Source organism: Alosa sapidissima, chromosome 9 (genome assembly GCF_018492685.1).
Source record: "Alosa sapidissima isolate fAloSap1 chromosome 9, fAloSap1.pri, whole genome shotgun sequence".
NCBI lineage: Eukaryota > Metazoa > Chordata > Actinopteri > Clupeiformes > Clupeidae > Alosa > Alosa sapidissima.
This window is the reverse complement of record NC_055965.1, coordinates 3,486,795-3,503,843: the sequence shown is the minus strand read 5'-3', so window position 1 is coordinate 3,503,843 and position 17,049 is coordinate 3,486,795. Positions and strand designations below refer to the sequence as shown.

Genomic DNA, 17,049 nt, shown 5'->3' with positions numbered 1-17,049 from the left:
CTGCCTCTGTGCGTGTGTTTGTGTGTGTGTGTGTGTTAGAGAGAGAAAGAGAAAGAAAGTAAGAGACAGTTTGTGTAAGTGTGTGTGTGTGTGAGTGAGAGAGAGAGAGAGAAAGTAAGAGACAGTGTGTGTGTGTGTGTGTGTATGTGTATGAGTGTGTGTGTAGGTCTCATTTAATCTAATCTTAATATTTATTCTCCGATTATCTGAACACCCTGAACTGAAGAAGGGCTGAGTCGTTGTACAGAAGTTGCTGTCTGTACTGGAAGTCCCATAAAACTACAGCAGTAGCATGTCCACTGTACTGACCCTGAGTTTGACCTTCACACATAATCAAGATCTCTCTTCAGACTTGCACAATAGTGTGTAACTGTCTGAGATGATGAGCATTACTCATAGGGAGATGTGAGGTCAGTCACTCCCAGTCTTCCACATGAAGGCCAGCTGACATTAGAAGGTGGGCAGTGCAGAACAGAACAGAACAACACAAATCCACCACAATTACATCAACCAGAAGCAAGACATTGCAATCAATGCATCGTTGTTAAACCATTCTGCAAAAGTTGACTGGAGGCCTTTTACTGGTATTATACTTAAACAAAAATATTTAACTGTTTAATGGAGCATGCAGGCTGAATTTATATAACCTATATCCACATATATACAGTATGTCAATTTTACCACCATGCCAAAACACATGAAAGGTAAAACGATATATTAACATTTCAATATTTATTGTTACAAATAAAAGTTTTTGTATTTTAATTGAGTGAGAATGTACAGCCAGAAAACTGTTCTGTGAAGGGCATGTGAGCTTTATTGTCTACTCCACACGGAGAACAGCTGACCCCTCACCCCACTTGTTTGTGATGAGACCATGTTGCATGGTGATCCTGCACTATAAACAATACTGTACATTGATTGACTGATGTATTGAAGAAAACTATTTTAGGGCTGGGCTAGTGTGTAGCAACAGTGGCTGACAGAGAATAGCTGCTAGTCATCTTTAGTCATGGTTGACATGGTTAACTAAAACAGGCCATCAAACCAAAATCACAGTGAAGCTATGATAGCAAGGCTTCACCAAATATAGCCTATTGACAAAAGACCCTTTGTCTATCCATCAGTACCAACCGTCCTGCTGTTGGTGTTCAATTGTATTGCAGTATTTCCAGTGTCCCAGTCCTCAGCTACTGTATACTCAATAGAGAAACACATTAGACTGCCACTGTAACATAACTGATAGTATGAATCAATTAATATTTCTTTTCTACAAAACGTATCAAGCCAATTTCAGCTCTGTCCTCTGTGAGCTAAGCTAAATGGGTTGCATGTTCTAAGAGCAGCCTGTGGCCTGAAGGATGCGTGGCTGTGCCGTGCAGCCCACTGGGACTGTCTGCCTCTCCGCTCCTCCAAATGGTTAGAATTGCGTAAGAAAAGACTCTTAATTTCCCTTGTCATTCAGTCGGATTCTCGTCTGGCGCATGACTGCACATGAGTGTGTTCCGACAATGAGCCCGGACCTCCGACTAAGGACAAACATCGTGGGCAATATTACACAGGAGCTCCAGCCCAGCCTCCCAGCTCCTCCAGTTCCTCACAAACACCTGAGTAGATGGCACACCTCCATTCTGCTGCAGTGGATAAGACAACCCAGAATCTGTGCGAGTGTGTGTATGTGTACGTGTGTATGTGTGTGTACGTGTGTGTGTGTGTGCGTGCGTGCGTGTGTGCGTGCGTGCGTGTGTGCCTGCGTGTCTGTGTGTGTGGCATGGTGAGTCTGTCAGGAAGTGAGGGGACTGAAGGAGTAGCGTACACAATGCACTCCAGGCATCTGTGTTCTCTTCCCAGCACTTCTGTCATATCACTTCACTGTGGGCCTCTTACGCTGACTCCAACAGGTAATGCCCCGCGCATACACCAACAGGACCCAATGAAGCTGAAGTTCAAACATGGATAGGAGGGCAAAGCGCTTGGAGTCTAGACATCCCTGCAGTTCTTTAGTTCAACTCGTTGTTATATCATCATCTAGGCTAAACGGAAGTCTGCACATTGATTCTCTCACAGTGGAAGAGGCTTTAAACTTTTGCATTTGCATGTCTGAGAGGGAGGATGCTCGGAGCCTGGCCCCTGCTGAAGGCCATCTGGAGTGGAGAGATATTGTGCTCCGATGTCTCTGGCTGCGACTGGGTCTGTTCCCTTCTTGATCTGAGGTCAGACAGACATGGCACCAGAGTACGTCAAAACATTGTTCGGTAAGCAAAATCAACTTCCTTCTGCAAAAGGCAGAGCGTCTTGTCATGTCGTCTAGGGACCAGGCACGACCACTATCTATGGCAGTGGTTCTCAACCAGTGTGCCGAGGCATTATAATCAGTGACCATAAGTCGGTGTGTCTTGGCATTTTGGTTTGACCTTTGGTGTGCCTTAGCCCCAAAAAGGTTGAGATCCACTGATCTATCCCAACATGAGTCCTTCAGACCAGGGAATTATTATCTTCACAGAGATATAAATAATAACATGGTGCAAAAGGAAAAAAAAGGTCACCCCAGTCAAAACAAACTACAGCAAGGGAATCATAATAACCCAGGCCATTGTTGCGTCTGGAACACTAAAACTAGAGCACTGAATAAGCCAATTCTACCTCAGTGACCAAATGTTTTGACTTGGTTGGTCTGGTTTGCTGAAAGCATCTAAACAATGAGCAAGCTTAAGGCAGACAGTGCACCGACCCAACAGAAACACCTGTCCAATTCTTTTGTAGTCACCGCACATCGACAGCAACCAAACACCCAAATCCAGGGGAGCCAGCTCAACAAGCAGCGAAAGCTTTCTGTCAGACCAATTTGAAGGCCTCTCAATTAGCCTGACCAGTGCTGTTTGTCTGGCCACACAGGCGTTCAAGGTTAGATAAACTGAGCCATTAGTGGGGTAATTGTCTGGCCCAGAGAGGCCAGAGGGAGGAGAGGGTGGGGTGGGGAGGGGAGGCCCAGTGACTGTGGGCCTGGCAATAGGCATGAATTAGAGGAGATCAAAGGAGCCGGTGGGACTCTCAGTGATACTCCTCCTGATACTCACTCCTAAAAGGGCCCTCTCTCAGGAGACGGGTGGCACTTGAGAGTTAGACGTACTGTTTGTGGGCCTGGCGATGGCAGTCGACGGATGAGCACATCCTCTGTAAACTCTCGACGAGGAGAGGGACACGACACACATAATATGCAAAAAACCTTGGTACCTTTGTTACAGAAAACTATGACAAACCTCCAGAGCTCCAAAACAACCTCCGCAGAATGTTTGCACAGACAAGCCAAATAGGTTATTCTTCCACTCCCCGCATCCAAAATTAAAGTAATACAACCCACACAAACATCCACAAATGGTTTATCTCTATTGCGCAGAGAGAAAAAAAAAACAAGGCCGTTTGTCTTTAATCGCTAACAATTATTCAGAGCAGACAACACCGCCATCCAGCAAGAGGGTGTCTGGGGAATATATAAAAAGAACACACGCAGAAGGAGAGAAAGAAACAGACAAGAGAGCGGAATGAAAGAAGAGAGAGATGCCGTGTTACGGCTGGCTCTATAATTAGAGAAGGAATCTGAGAAGAAAACTGAGGAGAAAAGAGACGCGAATCCCCTTTAGGAGCTTGTTTAATCAGACTGAAGCCTTCTGCATGGGCCATTAGCTGCAAATACCAGCCCATAATACTCATAGGGTGAGCAATAATCAGATCAGGATGTTTGGAAACAAGCACTGAGTCCCTCTTTTGGACAGAAAATGAGTCTGTGGATGTGATATGAGTGGCTTGGAGTGTCCGACAGCTGAAACTAACTGCAACCATGTAGAAGCAGCAGCATGATATACAAGGTGACATCCTCTATCCTGATTTAGCCAGACGTGTATGCACGGTCTACACTCTCATCTGTAACAACTCAAGAAAAAAAAGATGAGAAGAGAGGAGGAGAGGAGAGGAGAGGAGAAGAGAGGAGAAGAGAGGAGAGGAGAGGAGAGAGGAGAAGAGAAGAGCGGAGAAGAGAGGAGAGGAGAGGAGAGAGGAGAAGAGAGGAGTCGCCCTCCAGCAATCAGTGAATCTCAAATGGACAGCCTGCGCTCCACAAACTGCTTGGCCATGCTTGAGTGTAGCTTATTAGTTTAAGAAGCAGCTACAGTACATGTGTTGGCATGAGGATAGCAATCACGGGCAGCTGCTGCTCCTTCTGACAGCTCAGCTGTTCAGGAAAGAAAACAACAAGGAAGTTACAAGAAAGAAAAACAAAGAGTACCAAGAGTTATAATCACTTTACAGTAGAGCAGCCTGAGTCCTTGTGATTCTGCAGACGTGTACTTATGTGAGAAGAGCGGTAATTAGACAGCAGTCGCACTTGTGAAAGTGGCGTCAACAATCCGACAATCCCCCCCCCGTGGAGTATTCTTCCGCTCGCGCGGCTCCAAGTCTGGGGGACATCTGCCTGAGGGAGACGGCACGTGGTCACCCAGCGCAGCGTGCCGGCTGTCAGACGCGCCCGTGCGCCTGGGACGTACCTGCACACACGCTTCATCTCTGACTCAGGTAGTTCCAGAGACGCAGCGCGTCTCGCACATTTAGATGAGACTGAGTCTCGCAAGAAATGGCGAGGGACAAGATCAGACGTAAGGGACCAAGAGATCAGACCTAACCCAAAGTCACCTTGTGAAAAATCAGGATTAAAAACACAACACGCTGTGGCCCCTTCCCACCTACCCAGGCATGAGACAACTTGAAAAAACACCTTTGATGTGTTTTACGACTGCATCAATAGCACTTAATTCTACGTCTACCAGGCTGAATCACATGCCAACTACAGTTTCTTAAAGAAACCTCACAGTATACAGCACCGCAGTGGGACTGACCAGAGTTCTTTCATAACGTTGCAGGATGGCATGCTGAAGGTATGAGGACAAAAAGGGGGGCTGACGACGAGATGGACATGGCTTCCATTTCACCCCATTGGTAATGTCATGACTCTTTGAAGCAGATATGCTCTAAGAATTTCAAAAGCCTTTTTAAGGGTGCCTAGTACTAAGGTCTGAGCCATTATAAAATGTCCACCTAATATGCCGGGCTGACTTTATATCCGGAGGTGTTATTCGTCTGGGAGGAGAGGAGAGGACAGGAGAGAAAAGGAGAGAATAATGAGAGTCCTGCTAGTTGCTATTGATTTTACAGGCTGGTAATTACTAATTAGTTACCTGTCTATTGCACTAATGCACCCTTTCATACAAAAACACATTTGGTGCAGCAACTCAACTCTGTATCATACACAAAGACCTCAATTAACTGTCAGACCATAGTCAAATGATGGAGCATTAATATGTCAGACTGGATATACACGACTCCTGTAGCCAGAAATAGCCTACCGTATATCAACACAGAGCCTGTCTTGTACACATTTATCCTAGGCAACCTTCAAAACTACATGGAGCACTTGAGTTATGGATTGCATTGACAAGTGTTTCTCAATTCTTAAGTAAAAAGGCTAACCCTGTCAAACAATCTCAAACAAGTCAAACAAGTAGGATGAGATGAGTTATTACAAAACATGTTTTATCGCAGCAGCCAATCTTAAGAAGAAAGTTTCTCTTTCACTTTGACAAAGGTGTGAAGAAGAACACTTGGGATGCCTTAGATGTTTTGTTCTGACACAGGAAGTCAAATATCAGGAACTTCCCTGATGACAACAGTGGTGAAATTGAAACAGAACAAGTCATTCTGAAATGAACTGTCACCAGGAATTTTTGACATTTCTATCTTCTATCTTATCTTCAGTCGCGAGGCAAGGAGCATCTCTGAACCTTTCTCACAGTGCTGTGTAGAACCAGGGAGTCACCACCAAGGACATTGTCACGTTTCAAGATGTTCATAATGGTCATCTTTTGCCTGGGACAACTGGAAAATCACACAGTGTATCCTCATCATTGGACAGATGCTAAAGACACTAGTTAGGCAGTATGTGTGTGCAGAGCATTTCAGTTGCCTTGCGTGTGCCTGGCCACCTTTGGTCCCATTAGCTCTTCCCAGCTGCCTACTGAGTCACTGCCCACTGATAGCTAGACTAGACTTGTGCCTGGGCCAAGCGCTATCCTGCTCATGTCAACCACACAAAGAGAAACAGGGAGGAGGGCAGAAGATGCTTAAGGAGATGACCCTGCTGAGAGGGACAAGCACAGAGAGCCTCTTTCACCCGTACAGCACATTTCTCTGCCTTTGAGAAAATACTGTTGGAGCACAGCTTGGTGCAAACTGAGACGTACGGGAGAAACGCTCACAATATGCCGACCCAGTTTTCGGGACAATTTCTAAACACCAAGGAGGACAGCAAACACATTTACCTGCCTGGAAAGTTTTTTTTTGTGTCATTATTCCAAGCAATGTGTCCTATACTCGGCTAAAAGATATCCAACTGTAACTCTTACTCATGAAGCAAAATAACTCAAATCGAAAGAGTAGGCCTACACTGCTGTCATGACACAAAGAAGTCCATTTAAATATATGCCACTTAGCTTAGCTGCTGACATTCTGTTTCCATGACAACTGCACCTTTTAGCCATGCTGATGCTAAATACCCAGAATCCATCCAAGACCACTCGTGCCTTCTCCACACATTATTGGGTTAATTAATAACAGTTAAAACGAGACACAGAACAGTTAATTTGAACCACGAGCCAACATTAGAGCACAGAGCCTTTGTGTCCATGGTGATGGGGCTTGTCACTGACCTGTACTGGGCCTGGAAGTGCTCCTGGACAAAGCTGGAGCGTGTCCCTGGCGGGTGCGTGTTCACTGGACCAGTGGTCTGAATGGTCTCTGCTCCCGCCTGAACCTGTTTAAGGAGACATAGAAGAGTACATAATGACATATCATAAAAAATAATAACCTTTGGCAGACAACATAGTTTGCCAGAGTTTCTGCACCAACATGTGATAAACAAAATGAAGTGCATCGTTTTCTCAGCTTCTTGGATAAGTCATGTGTCCACACAACAATGTCCTGTGCTGGAAATGATACAGTGAACAATTTTCCCATTAGGCCACAGAAACATAGATAATGTTAGATAATGGTTTCTTGAGCTGACAGGTGTAGGGGTTCAATAGAGCCTTTGAGTAATCCCTACTCATTACAACACCTACTCTGTCTAATTGCTTATCTCATATCCCCAATTTTCCCACATGGTCATTACTTCTGCGGGTGGACGAGGACAGGAAAGAGAAGGACTGCATTAACACACCTGACTGATCATTGACCAAAAATAAGCCAGACAAGGTGCAACCCTCACTCTGTAGTCCTGCACAATGGGGCTCTACTCTCACAGGACTAGGTGAGCAAATATCAAAATAAACTCTAATTAGAAAATATCCAGATTACATCCTTCAGAAATAGTGACCTATATTGAACATAATTATTATACAATGTAGCTGTTATACAAGACACATCATTATTATGCTTTGTGAGCACCACTGTAAAAGCTCTGTAAAAGGCTGCATGAGAGCAGGCAGGTCTAAAAAACAAGGCCCGGAACAAAAAGAGGATTTCATAAGGCAAAGACAAACCACGGAGACATCATTTCACACACAATCTGTTTTTACATTACATTGTATCGACAACAAACTACAAAATCTGATTTACAGTAAACATTAGAATGAGGTGACTTCATAATCATATCAGGGAAGAAAAATGACCTCTACATAATGACTGAGTAAAATATCTCAAATCTACATAATGACTGAGTAAAATATCTCAAATCTACATAATGACTAAGTAAAACATCTCAAATCTACATAATGACTAAGTAAAACATCTCAAATCTACATAATGACTAAGTAAAACATCTCAAATCTACATAATGACTAAGTAAGTAAAAGGTATAATAGCCTCCTAATTGTCCCGTTATATGACAATATTAGACAATACAGAGGGAAACAAGTGTTCCTCCACAAGGCATGCATGTACCGTAGCTTACAAACACTTGGTATGGTTTAGTTTGCAGTACTGTTAGATTGTTTGGATAGTTTGCTTGGTTTCAACTGATTCCATTGTTGCTAAGCCCAAATCCTCTCCAGTGGATGTGATGGACATGTGCAGTGGCTGCATGTCTTCCTCCTTATGGGGTGTTATTTTGTAGTTTGCTGAGGGGCCACAGTGCTGCGCTTTACTTCCACGCTCCATATTTCATGGCTGGGATCAATAGAGGGAGTGCAACCTGACTCACCGCCACCGCATTTATCTACCCTCCTGAGTAATAATACAGTCTTGGGCTCTGAAATATCTACTGTAGAGGCCTGAAAAAAAAAAAAAACAAACAACAACAAAAAAGACCCAGCCATTCCCCACGTTCATCTTCATCTCCCTGTGTAGCTGCTAGACCTGAGGGCATGCAGCATCTCAATCATGTGCTAAAGACACACAAACAGAAACAGACCCAAAACACACAGGGTCTGCATATGAGAATATGACTTCCATTGGAAACAGAGCAGCTTCGGCAGGCCACAGGAATCACTTCTTCAAGCTGACATTTTTTTTGTAATTTCCCAGCAGACACCAAAGTAAAAGCACAGTTTTCAGCTCAATCCAGCAGAGGAGCAGTGTGTCTCAGCCGCCATTTGAGAGATATCCTACCCTTCAGCAACAGCGGTGTGTCTCAGCCGCCATTTGAGAGATATCCTACCCTTCAGCAACACTTAAGAGTGTTTCCCTCTTAATTTGCTGTGGATCGTTTGAGTCCCAGAGTGAGATTTTGAAATTGAATGTGGATTCATCATCACCTGGGGAGTCTGGAGAGTTGTGTCTGTCTGTCCATCTGTCTGTCTCCATCTTAACTGTGTCCCTGACTGCCAGTCACTCACTTATAACTGGACTGAGTATAATTTTCAACAATTCAACAATAAGGGTATGTCCTCAGCTTGACAGTCATTAGAGATTAAAGCAAGCTTAAAAAAACATATCTCTATTTGGTGTGTGTGTGTGTGTGTGTGTGTGTGTGTGTGTGTGTGTGTGTGTGTGTGTTTGTGTGTTTGTCTGTGTGGGTGTGTGTAATTACCAAGCATACTTTAAAGCAACTTCAGCAAAACAAACATTCACACTAAACCAAACAAAAACTTCTGAACCTCCATAATACCTCAGTGGCCTCCCGTCAGCCCAGCCACTGATAGTAAATCTCAAGGCTTTTGATGTGCATAATAACCAATATTTATAAAACATTTATGGATGTGAGAAGTTCAAATGCCAAACATGTAGTTCTCCATGTAGTCTTTTTCAGGTTGTGTGACCTAGATTCGCAAGTCTATTTATACAGGTTTTCCATCATCCTCTCAGATGGCACTTCATGCTTTAAGAGGGCAAGAACGAATAGTCCATTACTGCTTGGCCATACAAGATGTGTGTTTTCATCCTGAATGGCAGATGCAGAGCAGAAAGCAAAACTCTGAACACTTTGTGAAAAGTTTGAGGGAAAAGTGAGGAGCCCGAAGACAGGTAGACAATTGAATGCTTTGAACAAAATGTCAATTCTTATCAGTTTAGCCAGACAGATAGTGAGTGTGTGGTGATTTGTGTTTGTCATTTTTATCTTGTTTTGCTATTTTGTCAGACAGGCTTGTGTTTTTGTGTCTGAAGTTAGGCCTATGTATCAGCTTTATGCAACAGTTACAAAACAGCAATTCTAGATATCTCAGCACTGGGATGATGAAACAATACTAAGTGCACAGGCACCAAGACTACAACTTGCAAATTTGTTTTCTTCAGGACATTTCGACTGAAAAGCCATTTCCATTTCTGGGTGCAGATAAGCTAAGTAGGGCTTACCTTTACTTAATGAATTCCCTTATTCAAAAATGTCTAACTGTTCCTAAACAATTAAAGATTGAACAATGAAATACCACCCTAACATTTGCTGTGGACTAATAGATTCCTACAGCTATTAGCGAGGGGTGAGGTTGGGGGTAAAGAAGTGGAATAAAGGTTTGATTTTCTGCTGAGAAGAAGTCTAGATAAGAGGAGTGTGGTCGTGAGCGGTGTGCTCAGGAGGATTTCAAATCAGGCCTCTCCATCATAATGCAACACAACAGCACAGCTCTCACTTTAGTCCCATTAGACCTTTGGATTTGTCAGGGCGAATGTGATAATCTACCCTGATGTGCTGTGTTTTATTTATTAAAACAATTATCAATTCATGTCTCATTCACATTAGCGGTTGACTCATACAACCCTACAGTAAAGGAGAGCTTGCGCCACACCTGTACTCTATAATGAAATGCCCTGAATTCTACATCTTTCATAATGGCATGAGAGACAGGTCGCGGGATTCCATACACTAAAAATCTATATGTGAGATGAGGGCTTGGTTTTGGGGAGAAAATCGCATTAACCGTAACAGGTAAAACATGCTCTCCAGTCTAATCTGATATCTCCAGCACGCTTTGATATGTCTCACAGTCATGATAAAGGTGACTCCCGAGGTAACAGGCAGAGGTTGAGGTGAGCCTGGCAGAAAACTGAGGCTGAGGCTGTACAGAGCCAAAGAGAACACTTGCATTTGGAAAGCTAAAGGTGCTTAGCAACCCAGTGGTGTCCTCCACGTTCACTTCAGCATCACACATGTAATGGAGAGCTTGTTTATGAGCACAAGGGCTAGTGGGGAGAGTAATAGGAAATGCCAGCACAGTCAAGCTGCCTTGGCTCAGGAAGACTTACTTCTCTCTCTCTCTATTCATAACAGATCTATGAGAGTGGGCTTTGGCGGCAGCCTTGAAAAAGCACCTTCTCATAAGTAGGTCAAAAGCCACTTAGCTGGACCTTAGAACAAAGAACAGATGCCTTCACTGAGTGTGTGAGGCACCGCACTGTTTTCATCTGGTGCTTTTTCTCCCTAAAGCCTGGAGAAGAATGAATGCAGCTTGATTGCTTTTTTTGCTTCCCTTCTGTGCCATTGTAAGCATGCCGGGGCCAAAAATAGAAGTGGCCAGCAGGAATAACGTGAATCCTGATATGTGAGAAGCACTGCTAAGCTGTTGAGTTGTCACATTGTGTGAGACCCAAACGCAAAAGAGCCAGAAGATGCTCATTCGGGTCTCCTGGTGCAGCAGGGACGCTAACACCCGACCGCTCTCCAGGCACTGACGCCAAACCTGCTCTCGGTGAGATCATCTAAATATGGGCACGGATTCAAAAATTCCACAGACAGACACTACAGACAGATGACGCAATTAAGCAAGAACAATAATTTGTTGCATTATTCAATTCATCCCTACCCTAGACACTTACAAATGTCCTTAGATAAAATGCAAATGCAAGTGCAGTACATAGGTATAAAGTATATAAACTGTAAGCATAATAACCAACTGTGATCCCTCTGACTGCTTGTGTACTGTAACTGTACAACTGCTCCTTTTACTGTGACCACATTGTGATGGTACTGAGGAGCCAATGTGACTCTCTGTGACTTAATGTCCTCAGATCTCCAATGGCTGATCTACAGTACAGCAGTTATATCAGAGGCAGCCGCTGCCTGTAAAACATTTGCCCCTGCTCATCTCTGAAGCCAGCCCTGGCTACAGCCACAGACACAGCGAGGGGTCAAACAGATCCATATCAGTGCGATCAGCAACAAAAGAACATAGCAGGGCCCACACTGGGACTCCTGGGTATTGGGTATCAGAACATCCCCCTCTCAGAGGATGGCACAGCTCAAGGACACACCCTGGCTTCAGAGGTCCCAGCCCACAACAAAAGAGAACATCCCTTTTGCGCAGTTTCTGGAAAATGCACTGCAGTGCCACGGGGGCTGGGCTGGGCGAGGAGGCTAAGGGTTTCTAGGTGTGGACTCCGCATTCAGGGTTGGATTGGGGCGGTTTCTTTTCTGCATGAGACTTGAACATCTGAAGTGGCACTCTACGGATATCCTGTGTTTACTCTATATGTCCTAAGCAGCAGTTCCACTACAGACACTACTGATCACTATCACTGACCTAGCACTGACAATCAAGGCTGTTTAAAGGAGGCATCAGCAGTAGGGCTGGGATAAACAATTATTTTTTAAACGATTAATCTAGCGATTATTTTTTCGATGCATCGATTAATCTAACGATTCATTTTTTCAGTCCGATTCGATTTCGATTTGATTATCGATTATCTCCCCATTAATTGACTAATAGCAATTTATACATGTTGATTTACATATCTGAATGAAAAAACATGAATTACTTAACATTGCAATATATGTTTATTGTTCTTAAAATTCCAAAATAAAAGTGCAAAGTAATGCATTCTTAGTCAGAGGTAGCATTCAATAAAGTTCAGTAGTGTATAGGTGTAATTGAGTGCCTGTCACTTTAAGATGTTCGTGAGGGAACCTTTGCAATTGTAATACTTAACACAGTTAAAGGCTGCTGATGTGTGGATCAATCCATAACGTAGTTAGCTCAAATAACGGTTCGTACTACTTTTCCTTGGGACAAGCACTTTTGAGTCTTGGAAAACACTTTTCCATTTACATCGGGATTTTGCAAACATTCAGTGTCAGAGTCAATAAAATGAGCCCTGCATGAGTAACGAAATTGACAAGCAGCTGTAAGTAAGCAAGCGACATCCAAACAGTATTCTAACGTTAGCTTTGAGATACTGCTTGATTGCATAACTTAACCTAGTTTAGTCTCCTCAATGTAGGCCTACTATGTTGTGATAAGACCTTAGCAGAGTTAACTTCAATGCAGCAGTTTTGAACAAATTTGCGCAGCATGGTTACGATGCTAAGCGGATTTAATAGCAATTTAGCCAGACATCTTCTATGCAATGTTTCTATGTGGCAACAACAATCCTTCAACAATTGTGAATATTTTGTTAAATGCACATGCAGAGGAGGGGCAGCGGGCTCGTTACGAGAGAGAGAGAGGGCAAGGAAAGGCTGCATGCGGAAAAAGTGCAGCTCAATGAAAGGATTTTATCTGATCTTTAATTTAAATAGGCCGGTTCTGATTTCGTGGCGCCCCGCGGCAGATTAGTCAACGTATGGGAAACACTGAAGGTGTCAAATGAAACATTTTTGACTGCATGCGTTATGCTTGATGAATCGACGTGCATATTTTGCGTCAACGTATGACGTTGACGCGTTGTCCCAGCCCTAATCAGCAGTCAATGATGTGGAGAGACAGCACCATATCCAGAGAGAGAGGGAGAGAGACAGATGAGTAGGCCGTTTAACCACAAATGAAGGCATTTAAAAGGCAGAGACTCTTGCCAATCCATCATAGTCCTTTATGGCTCTGGCTCAGCAGAGTAAATCTCAACACGGAACACCATGTTCCTCTTAAAGACCCTCTGTCCAGTGCCAGCGTATGGGCCTGCCCTGCCGTGGGCATCCAGAAATAGCTCTTCACTGGCGGGGGAGCTGAACGAACATCGCCCTGCCAGAGCCCTGGAAGCTCCGAGTCTGTGTGAGTGTCCATGGTGTGTGTGTCTGTGTGTCCATGGTGTGTGTGTCTGTGGGAGTGTCCATGGTGTGTGTGTCTGTGTGTCCATGGTGTGTGTGTCTGTGGGAGTGTCCATGGTGTGTGTGTCTGTGTGTGTCCATGGTGTGTGTGTGTCTGTGTGTGTCCATGGTGTGTGTGTGTCTGTGTGAGTGTCCATGGTGTGTGTGTCTGTGTGAGTGTCCATGGTGTGTGTGTCTGTGTGAGTGTCCATGGCAACACACAGGGCCACTGCTCCACCATATGCTCAACGCTGACCTATAAAACTTTGACAGGCTGTTCGCAGGCTGCCCTGGGTCTGTTGCTATGGCTAGCACCTCAGTGATACCTCTGGACTTGCTTAAAGACAAGTTGCTCAGCTAATGGGCAAAGAGGTTGTGGTCAATTTCATACTGTATTTACTGAATGTTTACTTCAGCCTCAAATATGCCTGGCCGCAGCTGCGCATGATGATCAATACTATGCCTGTTTTTTATTCTGAGAAGGCAGTTACCAAAGGCAAAACCACAAACTTTCATTGACAGGTTTCAAAATCACAGGGAGCTAGAGCCTTGGACAGTTTGTTAGTTAATAATTCAGCATTAGCGTCGGTTCGTTAGCTGGGTAAAGCATTAATGCTAATTAAAAGTACTGGTATACCTCAACCCTAGTGTGAGGTGCTTTGAATAAAAATGTGCTAAATTACGGCACACACAGAAAATGGCTGCCTCTGGGGGAGAACCTTGAGCACCTGGGCATATTGGTAATTTAGCAGCTCATTACCATGGTTCACTGTGCCCTTTTCACCAGATCCAAGCGACTCACCCAAGTACTCAGTACTAGTGTTTCCTTATGTTTCACTTTCATTGAGGTTTTATGCAAAGTGGAAAAGGAATCAATGCGACTCCTTGGTGTAACATTTGTTAAAATATTTAAGAAGGTTTTAGAAAAGCTCTGAGAGTTCATAAAAAATAATGCCCCCGGGGTGCAATATATACATCATAGCTCAGCTGGTGAATTATGTCAGAGGATAGCCTGAGTATAGATTCTCCATTATGAGTAACTTTGCTTTTTACAAAGACCTTGCTGGACTTTTAAATAAAGCTCTGGATGTGCTATGTGGGTTCAGCTCCACCAACACATCTACGCCTAATGAGCCCGGTCCCGGCCAGCAGACCTCTCTCTGAGGAAGGTTAGCAATGTAATTACAGTGGAAGTGATGTAATCGGAGCTGACCTGCATGAGATTTATTGTGCCACCAACTATCTAAAAGTAAATCTTTTTTCCCAGCCCTCTCCCTACTATCACACTCAATATATCCTGATGATGGTATGAACTAGAAACCAAGGAGAAGAGATTGCAAGAGATAAACAAAAGAATGATGAAATCATTTGAAGTGTTTTATGTGATATCTGCCCAATAACTCAGGGAAGTATGGTATCCTTGGCCTATACCTCACAGGCATGAAATGCTGGCAAGTACAATCTGCCATTTTTCTCTGCTGAATTTTGATATTGTTTTGTTTACTTAACTTAATTAAATCATAAAGCACTGGTGGTGGTAAAAAAACAGAAGCAGGGGATTATTCCCAAGTTCAGCAAAAGGTGGGCTTTGTAAAAGAGGGAGCCTGGCAGGAAGACGGAACACTTGGGCAGATACCACATTATTTTCATCACGATGAGACGCCTTTTTATATGTGGATCATATCATATCCCCCTTCCACATGCCCAGACAAGAAAGGGGGAGAGCATGAACAGAGAGCTCGCTGCAGTTCAGAGAAGAGCTGGGGCATTATCCAGAGTGCACCGGGAGAGTTACGAGCCCTTCAGTGTTGCATTACTGAAAAAGCTTAGGGGATATTCAAATAGGGTGACCTCAAGACTGGGGCCACTTTTTTTTTGAGTGTGCTTACCGGTGATATGCGAGCTAGCAGCGCCATTTCTTTCCCCCGGCAGCCTGCATAGTTCTCTCCGCTAATGAACTGGTTTTATGTCTACTCCTGTGTTTTGCTACCCCGGCGGTAAAAAATCAACAGGCCTGACAGGGCCGTGCCTGGGACTGAAAGGAAAGGCAGGTCAGCAGGAACAAGGGGGGTGGGGGGGGGTGGGGGGGGGGGGCAGGGACCCTGCAGTAAACCGGCTGACTCACCCCAATCCTTTCAGTGCTGGATAGCGACTACTAATGCAGTCTATTCAGTGCAGGCTTACAGTATTGCACTGGTCAGGGGTGACTGGGTAGCTTGGAGGGGTGGGAGGGAGGGAGCAGGGGGAGGGAGGGAGGGGTGGTGGTTGGTGTTTCCCGGGCATTCTTCTCCGACAGTCCCTCTCTCTGTCTTTGTCTCAGTGATAGTGCCACCTCGCCTGCGTTGGGATCAGCCCGTGCCACCGCTGTGTGTGTCCCCTTACCTCACGTCACTCTTGCACACAAAAGAGCCTGGGATCAGGGAGCGCTTTGTGACGTTCTGGGGTGATGTCATTTTGTTTGGGTTTCTTCTCTGTTTGGATAGTGTGGTGTGTTCCCTTTTACAATTCTCACTCTGTCTCTTTCTTACTCTCTCTCTCTCTCTCTCTGTTTCTCATTTGAAAGTCCAGATTGTCAGCTGAAAGCCCTTGCCTCACACTGCTATCCCATGCTGGTCTTATTACCATTGCCTGAGAGGTGCATGCATAGACCTTCGCTACCACTGCAGAGGGCATAAAAACTCAGTGCCCCCTGTTTCTATGGCAATGGTGGCTGGAGCGATGCGAGGACAGAAAAGGAAATGGCCCACCACAGACAAGTGCTGCTGGCACCGAGTCACTGCCACTGATCTGACTTGCCAGCCGGGAGATGGAGGAGAGGACTGATGCATTCCATTTCACTGGCCCGTCCCGCGTTTATTTGGAAGCGAATATTAATGTGTGAAATAAACGTGCCGTCTCTGCGCATAGTCTGCCTGCTCTGTAGTAAGAGTGGAGCAGAGAGAGAGAAACAGAGAGAGGAAGAAAATCGAATCAAAGGAGCTGGTTTCATGTTCCTCTGATGCTCACATTCAAGCTGGGGGTGGAGACTGCTTGCCACGGTAACACACTCCCGGTGGCCGTAGAGAACGGAAGGAACTGGTATTTAGAGCACATTACTCCTGCAACCCAAAACAAACACATTACAATTGAGGACGGCATCAGTTTAAGACCCTCTGGCTGTTATTTCTTCTTTACGGAACCAAAGGGTAAAAACTGTGTAGAGGTAATTCCAGTTAGACAGCCTTTGATAGCCAGGAAGCTGTTGGCCTTTTGTGGGCCTAGTGACAATACAAAGGGTGTGTGTGTGTGTGTGTGTGTGTGTGTGTGTGTGTGTGTGTGTGTGTGTGTGTGTTCATTTGACAACAAAAGAACACCGGGTCAGTCTTTGTCTTGGCTGTCGTAACTGGCCAAGGATCTCCCTTCTATACTTGCCAAGCAGGCTCACAATCCCTGTAGTTAGCAGTACATACAGTAGATGCCAGATTACAGGAGTGTGTAAACAAAGGACCCAGGAGGCAGCAGAGCAACACAATCCCATGGGCTGCTGCTGAGCCTCCAGCCCCGTCATCACT

At 44.7% G+C, this 17,049-nt stretch overlaps 1 protein-coding gene across 1 annotated transcript in view; it reads right to left on the bottom strand.

Moving 5' to 3' along the window:
- The window catches only part of usp43a (ubiquitin specific peptidase 43a), an 82,476-nt gene that overhangs the window by 39,742 nt on the left and 25,685 nt on the right, over nucleotides 1-17,049 (bottom strand). Inside the window, exon 3 of the mRNA XM_042104747.1 lies at nucleotides 6,756-6,859. Within this exon, the coding sequence (XP_041960681.1) occupies nucleotides 6,756-6,859 (104 nt within the window). The remainder of the gene's footprint in view (nucleotides 1-6,755; nucleotides 6,860-17,049) is intronic.